The sequence below is a fragment of the Quercus lobata genome, chromosome 9, assembly GCF_001633185.2.
Source record: "Quercus lobata isolate SW786 chromosome 9, ValleyOak3.0 Primary Assembly, whole genome shotgun sequence".
In the NCBI taxonomy this organism is placed as follows: domain Eukaryota; kingdom Viridiplantae; phylum Streptophyta; class Magnoliopsida; order Fagales; family Fagaceae; genus Quercus; species Quercus lobata.
In genome coordinates, this window is record NC_044912.1 from 5,682,504 (window position 1) to 5,691,307 (window position 8,804).

The following is an 8,804-nucleotide window of genomic DNA, read 5'->3' on the forward strand; positions in this document are numbered from 1 at the left end:
GGCATAATGCATAATTGCATATATATATCAAAAAAGATGAAAAGAAAATAATAACATGGCTGCTAATGTTACTCAACAGAAGTTTATCAATAATAAATATTAAGTTTCAGATTTTAGATATTATATAAATTTCCTTAACTCAATATATATTATTTATTTTATCTTGTGCATTTCTCACCTTGTGCTTTTTTGGATGTGCCTTTTTGCTGATTGTTTATTGTTTATTTGCTAAAAGTGAGTTAAATTATAGTTGTACCTAGAAAAAAGCTACCAAAAAAAAACACTAAAAGAAAAAACCCGATGGCAAACAGACCATATTCTCTAGCAGCACTGCCTTGGCCTTTTAATTGAAAATTAACTCTTCAAAAACAAAATGGGGAATGATCTTTAAGATGTTTTATGTTTGGATCAAATATACTGCACTGACCATATTGATTAGACTGCCCAAGATGACACCACTTTTCTGGATTGTGTTGGACTTTCTGCTTTTTGTATTCGTTAACTTGATGTAGAATCTGAACTACTGCTAATCTTTTACTTAAAATGCTTTTGTTCAATCTATAGCCTTTTCAACTGCTGTATCAAAATTTTGAAAAGTGCAGCTCTTGGAACAACCTTTCAAACCCACATTATATATTGAGAAAAACACTACAACATCCTTTAACAGCATGCAAATTGATTACATACAAATACCTCATTAAATCATAAGCATCAAAAGAACCACTTTGGTCTCACTTCTTCTTCCTTATCTGTCAACTCCCGATATTGGTACCATTCTGCTCCCACCTTGCCTACAGGTAGTGGAGGCCTAACAAAAACCTCTACCGGCTTGGGAACATGGACAGTTAAATGCAGTTCTCCAGCTTTGTCCTTTAAATTTAAATCTGAATCTGAATCAGATTGTCTAATTGATCTGCTGACTGGTTCAATAGAAATCCATCCTAGACCAGATATAGCCACATCACATGCGGGCCTGTCCAAACCAAAAAAATAAGAAGTTTATGTTTACTGACTGAGGAATCAGAAGAAAATATCAGCATTTGTGGCTAGAGTGAAAACAAAAAAGCTCATCAGGGAATATATATATATATATATATATACACGTAAAAGCTTTTTAAGATAACAACCAGAACTAAATACAAATGCAAACAAATGGCTCTAGCAACATAAATGCACTATGAAAATTCAACTACACCTTTCCACATCTTCATATGGTATATGCAACTGACGCTCACTTTCCAATCCTCTCCAGTTATCTGCTCTTTCTTTTCCAGTTGGAGGCGTTAACAGAACCCCAAGTTCTTTCTACAAAAAAAGGTAAAGGCCACTTTATTCATACTGAATAGAGATATGAGAAAAAAAAATCCCACAAAGCGCAAATAAGAAGAAAACCAATGAACATATAGGAAGGTGAGAGAAACAAAGAAAGAAAAAGAGATTTCTTCTAACTTTTAGAATCATGCTAGAAATACAGATTCATGAACTCCACTTCAGGCAAGATATAAATTTATTGCCGGTGTATAAATCACGCATAACTGTTTAGGCTTCAATATGAGATTTGCTAATGCAGCTTTATTTTTAATGACAAAAAATTCTTGTACAATTCAAGTAACAAAAACAGTCCACTGATACACACATCTGTTGCTCTGCTATAAGAGTAAGTGTTCAAAATTATTATGCAGCTGCTTTACCGACAATCAGACATAGGAAATATTGGAAAACGTGACATGAAATAAGCTATACATTTGATAAACAAACTACAATTTTTTACTCTCTTCTCCACCCTCCCCTTAGGGCCAAAACTTACTTTAAAAAATAAAACATTTTTTTAGTGAGTCATTTTGCAAGAAAAAGAAACAATTCACAAAAGAAAGCAGACAATTCACAAATACAACAATGAAACGGTAACTAATTCCAGTGATCTGGCCAAACACAAGCACCAGCAAGTATTTGGTACTTTATGTTTTGTTAGTTATGTGGAAACAAACAATTGAATGGCTGCCTTGAGTAGCCATTCCTTTACCTGCTTAGAGGAATTTCTAGATTTATGTACTTTTCTCTAGCATCACAGATTTTTCTGATACACAGCCTGTGTACAGGGGATTCTGTTTTTGCTCTTTTGATGCAATGAGATTTCTTATTTTTTCCGATCAAAAAATAAACAATAAAACAATTGACACCCAGATTATTGCCACTAAAGAAACTTGGACCAAATGCAAGCACAATAAAAACTAGCTTCTTCATTACCTGGTAAAATTCATCTGCTTCATCTGTGGGTACCATATGAATCCGCAAAGCCTTTGGCCCATAGAATGTCAAGCATGTTTCTGGGAGAACCTGAAAAAAAAAAAAAAAAAAAAAAAAAAAAAGAACCAAGAAAATTGTAGAACATGAAGTTTGACAACTTAAAATACATGAAAGCGCAAGCCAAACCTTCAAAATATCAATTCTCACAAGGCCTCCCCAGAATATTGAAAATCCATTTAAGTCACTGGATTGAACTTTGCTTGCTGTCCCATTATCAGAGGCTACCCGAGAATTCTGTCATGGTAGAACAAAAAACTAAATTAATGGGGATAAATGATTGTGCAGTATTCAAGGAAATACAGAGAAAACATACAGGAAAAGAGTGACCCCTAAGCCGGCTTTGGGGAGCAAGGACAGGTAGATCTTCTGAATGAACCACTGCAGCTTGCCTATGGTGGAGATGTACTCCAGGTGTGTCAAATAATTTCTGCACAAGCCAAAAAATACCATTCGTGAAATATAAAATTAAAAAAAAAAAAAAAAAAAAATTCAATATTTTCACAAACTAGATTCTCTGTTAATACCAAAGAAATAAAACTGCTTAGATAAGTAAACACAATTACGTATTGAATCATAATACAAATGCTAACAGCACACAGAGCATACAGATAGACATTTAATATAAATGGCTTACCCCTCCTCCTAGGAAAGCATTAATTTGAATTGGACCTAAGGTGGTTCCAGGAACAGCAGATTGTATGGGTTTGTACTTCTGTGCTGCTGCAGCAACTGGATCCTTTTGCCCTATCATTTCTGAATCAGAATATAAAAGAGTTCAACAAAGAGGAAGAACTATTGTATTTAGAGAGTAAAAGCTTATTCCATAACATTAGCGAAGAGAAGAATGCAAAAAGAAATGGGATTCCAAAATGATTACTAGTCACTACCTAGCCTGCAACAAAACACGGAAATCAGGTGTGCATATACAGTTCCATCAGTGGAGCAGCTACCCTTTTTGTTAATAGGTATATAAGGGCGAAAATAACATATTCATTTTTCAAGAGGTCAGGCCTCAGAGCAATGGCAAGTGCCTTTTACCAAAAGCAACAAGTTGAACTTTTGAGTCCAAGAATCAGACTATCCAGAAAAATTGGGGGTAAGGCTACCTACCTAGTAATGATATCTCTACTTATCCCTACCTGTTTGTTCTAATTTATCAGCTTTGCAACCACAAAATTCACACTTTTGCATTTACAACACCAGCTTTATATATTACAATTCTCACTACTTTCAGTAGCATTCCTCAGTAAATCGGAACTCAGAAGAGTGACATAATTGGGTAAGTGCTGTTAGTTAATGCTTCCAACTAAGAAACTTGAGTTCATTTGAAGTTTTTATAAACCCATGATATATGATGTTAATGACAATACATATAAATTTTAAATTCACATACTAAGTAAAGCATTGATGAATGCAGATTTCCCAACATTAGCTGAGCCCTGTAAAATTGGTAAATAAACAACCATAAGTGCAAAATCACTTATCTCAACCAGTAAAATATTAATTTTGACTAATTACAGAACTACTAATGAGAGCTCTTAAAAGCCAAAAAACTAAGGACCAACAAATAAAAAGCAAAAAGAAGTCACTAAATTTTGGCCTCCAGTTAAAAGGTAAAAACCAAAGGATGGGCTGGAAAAGAGTTAACTTTAACAATGCCACGAGATGTACAAATAAACATTATCTTATTAAGAAAAGAAGATCCCTAATATATATATATATATATATATCTGTAAATCTACATATAATGCCAGCCACTATTTCCAGGTATGAAGTATGACTTTTCTTTTTTTTGAAAATTAAATAATTATTAAATTCAAGTATGGATATTTTTTAATCGATATGTTACACATTAATTCAACAGGTTGTAAAACCAAATCTAAACCTCCAGCTCCACCCTATACTTATTGGAGAGGTCCAAATTGAGCTATAGTAAATCAACAAAAGAATATATAAAATTCATTTTTGATTAGCTTACTTGCTACTAGTTACTAGCTTCTCAGCCTCTCATTTTGTCCTAAATTTATAAATAACTCATAGAAAAACTAACGAACCTAACTTACAACCGAATCAATGGTGAAACAATGCTGAGATGAGATAAAAATTAGAAAATATATTTTCCATTTTCAAAGATATTCATCTTTATGGGCGCAGAATAACAAAAGGACTAATGTCCTGATACTTCAGTAAGAACAGTTCACTTTTTGGTACTACTTTGTGCATCAATTGGGAGCTTTAAATTCGGAAACTTACTAACCAGAATGTAAACATCCCGCCCCTGCAACAAAAAATCAACTCAAAAGATTAAGTTGAGAAAAAAAAAAAAAAAAAAGGAACTAAGAGATATCTAAAAATTGCTTCAAGCAGCTGTTGAGTATAAGCCATATTCATACTGATGAAAATGACATATTATATCATGAGCAAGGAATTAACTTCATAAAGACAACATATGAGATATCAAAAAAAATTTAAATAGGGTTTCTACAATAGTTCAATTTATTATATGTATATAACATTGACTTCTGTGTGTCTGGTTCACTAAACTATAAGCCATACCCATACCCCAATGACCCCACTTTAAACTGTAAGCCATAGGATTGAGTATTTTTCTGTGCTATCACTAGCTTAATTGTTCTCCCAATGGACGGGGAGTATAAGGGTATTTCACTGTGAGATTTGCAGCTGTTTGAACCTAAATAATGGCATTGCATAGTGTAAGTGAGAGGACATCCAGGAAAGTACATCTCCTTCATGTCTTTTCAATTTGACAATATGTGTAGAAAATAGATTTTCACTCATAGGAGGGGAATTTTTTCTACCTCATCTCTTAAGGATTTCCTCCATCTTGTTTCATAAAGACACAGGTTCAATAGTCTACATCCTCTAATTAAGGCACTAGATAAACCATACATCTGGAGACACATCTAAGTCAGATGCTCATACCCAAGTCCCAATAAAAAGAGCCTCCCACCCATAATGGAGATCATTGTTACTGATTTGGACTTTGGAGATATTTCCTGAAAATTAGTTACAATTTTTATATTCACTAAAAAACCATGAATGAAGATCAGTATACCATTTATTTCCAGCAACAACCACTTTCTTTCATTTAGTTATATCAGTAGCTTTAGGAAGGGAGTTGATTGAGTGAAAAACCTTTTTTTCCTTTTGAATTTCTGATGCAACTCCCACTATTCCAACCAAAGACTTTGAACTTGTCAGATGGACACTTAGAACACTGAAAAAATAAGCCAACTTATAAGTATGCTGCATATATTTTTGTGGCCATAAAAAATTATTAATTAAAAAAATAAAAACTGTACAAGAACCTTGAACTTTATTCAATCAGTCCTAATCCTAGCTGTGAGACTTAGGCTACATGAATCTTTATAAGGACTTCTTGTGAACTTAACTACTTAAGTAACAATGTAGCATAAAGATGTAAAAATATAAAAGGTTTGCAGAGAAAATCAATGTTGTTTGGGGGGTGGGGGAAAAAGAAAAGAAAATAGAAGAGTCCAAACTTACTTAAGCTTCTTCTTTGTAGTGGCCTCTACTACCCAATCACCAACACAATTAAAATCAGTCCCTTTTGGTAGGAGATCAACCTAAAAGTGAAAAGTATGATTGTTATCTAAATCAGTTTATGGTAAAATCCATGCATCAATATGACAATATTCAATACCAATGTGCAGATTATTTACCTTTGTTACAACTAATATTATTGGATTCGCACCGGCCAGATCACGCACACGAGCCAAAAAGCTGCCATTGAAGTCAACAATATCAACCTAAAAGTGATTAACAAAAAGAATTAGAGAAATCTTCCTATTATGTGCTTAACAAATTTATGTCATATGAGATCACCAAAACAAACTGTATATATAATCATTGCAGAAAATTGTGATCTATTGTTATTTGATGGTGGACAGTATTCACATCTTTGAGTCATTTGTACTGTACGAGACAATCTTTCTGATAAATTTTCCTTTTTATGCATCAGTAAAATATGAAACTATGACCCCTTCCTACCCCAGCCCAACCACTTTATCACCTGAGCCAATGTCTCTAAGCTATCTTTTTGTCAGAGGGTTACACCCTTTGTCCGATATATGATTTACTATGATGTAAGATCTACTTGTTATCTGAAGTTGAAAATTTTACACTACAAGTGAGACATGAAAGGTTTCTTTGCCATTCTCAGGTATTCATTGAACCATGTACAGTTTGGGAAACAGACAATACTAATGTCATTGACACAAAATGAAATATATTCACTTTTAGGAACAATATATCAGAAAGGCAAAAGAAAGAAGATATTCTCATGGGTCCACATACATGCTGAGATGCCTCAATTGCTAAAGGAGTGCCTAGGTAGTATTAAGCTTGACGTTCACTTAGCAAATTAGCATTCTGTGTGCGCACCAAAGTTCATCTCAAAGTGATTGATTGAAGTTCTTGGGTGATGAGAACAATAACAATTAACAAATAAGGGAATGAAGCCTTCCAGTTACATGTGCCGTCAACACGTAGAACCCTCCCCACCCCCCACACCCCCCCCCCCTCTTTTTTTCTCCTCCTTCCTCCTACTGCCTCTCACTTTCTTGTTCTATTTTTAACGCACACAAACTAACAATCTTGAATTAATATAATTTACATAGGTGATCATTATGAGAACAATATTCTCCATAAAAATAAAATCGCTGCCAACCTACAAAGGAAAACACAAAATAAAAGGAAAACGTTTTAAGAAAACTATTTTTGCTTCTACAAAAGTAAATGCCTATATTCATTAAAAACTTGCAAGCCTAGGAAAATTAGCATTCACGTAATGAGCCAGCTAACCACAAACCAGCAGTTTAATGACAGGAATTCAAATTCTTCCACAGATAAAGCAATACCAAAACTAGGGCACCACTACATATATTAATCATATTCTAGGGGTTTCAAGATAATGCATTAACTTCATATCAAAATGAAAGTCAGATAGCCCACACTAACCAGTTTAACAATCAAGGCCTTCTCATAGCGTAAGTGAGACAGCTTCTCCCTAAGCTGCTCAGCTGTCACAAACTGCTTCCCGCCAGAATAACCTCCATTTCCACCAACTGCAGTTATCATATGCCCATGAGACAATAGCCGGCACCGTCCACATAGAATAGTTCTAAGTTGGTGGTGCTTCTTCTTCTGCACAATCACATACATTCTGTAAGAACTATCTTATAACTCTCAACTCCAAATATTCAAAAACCAATTAATGCAATTTGATAAACTCAATTTACCAAAAATAAGGGGTGCAGAAATGCCCAGTAAACAAATCATTCTTTGAGACAGCAATTCATATCCAAACGTCAATGTTAATTTCTAGTCTTTCTAAGCAAAAAGAAAAGCAAAATTTGAGCTTAACAATAACAGCAACAAAAGGAAATTTTGCTTGAAAAATCAATGAAGGGGCTTATAATATTGCTTCAAGGTTCAAACTTTGATATACCCTGCCAAAGCAAAAGGCATTTAAAATTTAATTTGCAATTTAAAAAATAATAATAATAATTCGATAGTTACAATGGGGAGGGGGATTTGAACCTTGGATGTCTTGGAACACCAAGAGGTGCCAACAAGTTGAGCTCTTTGGCTAAATTAAATTTGCAAATTGCCCATTACCATATTATCCCAAAATCACTTACTTTTCATTCTCATTCAAGCTATTATATAAATATTCCCTCTTAAAAAGCAACACTTTCAAAGAGCTAAATCAAAAGTACCATGCAAAAACAATTCAGACCAGAAAACCCACTTACTAGGCAATTCATAAACTTTTGTTTGAAAAGCAATAAAATGACTTATTACAATTCAACATTGTTTCAAACTTTGACATACCCACCACAGCAATAACTCACAAATTCAATTTTTTTCAACTACCCATTACAGTATAATCACAAAAACACTTGCTCAAGCTCTTAAAAAGCACTGACAAAAACAATTCGTACCAATTCATAGGTCTCGAGGTCCACATAACCCGGGGCATCCGAATCCGAAGTCTGCAACGGAGCCCCACACCCATAACAAGTAGCCACCGCCATTGAAACCTTCAAGACCCTCTCTTTCTTCATCATCTTCTTCTTCTTCTTGGTCTCAGTTTTCTTTTCGGTCATGGCCTCAAGGGACAACTGGTGCTCAAGGAATTTCTGGCCTCGGGTCGGGGCGGCAGCCCCGGTTCCGTCGGGTCCGGATACGGACTCTGAAGAATGTGTCTCTGAGACTGAGGCTTTGCAGAGTACGAGAGTGGGTTTTGTGTAAATTTTTGGAAATTTGGGGGCAGAGATTTTGAGATGGTGAGGAAGAGAGAGTGGTGAGAGGGATGCCATGGATGATGACCGTAAATGGGGAGAGGTTTAACGGTTGGAAGGGTTTAAGGCTTTATAAAGCTCGTGGTGTTCGTCGTGCAAGATGATAGACACTTCAGTTCAAAGCGAACCAGATAAGTCATGAGTTTAGCG

General features: G+C 34.7%; 1 protein-coding gene across 3 annotated transcripts; it reads right to left on the reverse strand.

Annotated features, from left to right (window-relative positions):
• Nucleotides 1-605: 605 nt before the first annotated feature.
• LOC115959749 (NO-associated protein 1, chloroplastic/mitochondrial-like) lies at nucleotides 606-8,804 on the reverse strand. 3 transcript variants are annotated; one of them, XM_031078282.1, is made up of 13 exons: nucleotides 8,295-8,804; nucleotides 7,309-7,494; nucleotides 6,012-6,098; nucleotides 5,836-5,915; nucleotides 5,464-5,545; nucleotides 4,565-4,585; nucleotides 3,701-3,746; nucleotides 2,942-3,060; nucleotides 2,621-2,734; nucleotides 2,455-2,541; nucleotides 2,248-2,337; nucleotides 1,196-1,305; nucleotides 606-973 (listed from the first exon to the last, which is right to left on the reverse strand). In XM_031078282.1, the coding sequence occupies exons 1-13, from the start codon at nucleotides 8,670-8,672 to the stop codon at nucleotides 712-714; spliced, it is 1,662 nt and encodes a 553-aa protein (XP_030934142.1). In that variant the 5' UTR covers nucleotides 8,673-8,804; the 3' UTR covers nucleotides 606-711. The 3 variants fall into 3 exon arrangements, with proteins under 3 accessions (XP_030934142.1, XP_030934141.1, XP_030934143.1); XM_031078281.1 differs by having other exon boundaries at nucleotides 2,434-2,541; nucleotides 8,295-8,803; XM_031078283.1 differs by lacking the exon at nucleotides 5,464-5,545 and having other exon boundaries at nucleotides 2,434-2,541; nucleotides 4,561-4,585.

What these genes read in the sequence shown, in the direction of transcription:
- LOC115959749 (XM_031078281.1), bottom strand. Translation starts at nt 8,672, where the DNA reads ATGGCATCCCTCTCACCACTCTCTCTTCCTCACCATCTCAAAATCTCT. An exon ending in AGGCCTTGATTGTTAAACTG is followed by an intron (nt 6,099 to 7,308) that starts GTTAGTGTGGGC and finishes AATCACTTTTAG; the next exon opens with GTTGATATTGTTGACTTCAA. An exon ending in TTAGGGGTCACTCTTTTCCT is followed by an intron (nt 2,542 to 2,620) that starts GTATGTTTTCTC and finishes CTACCATGACAG; the next exon opens with AATTCTCGGGTAGCCTCTGA.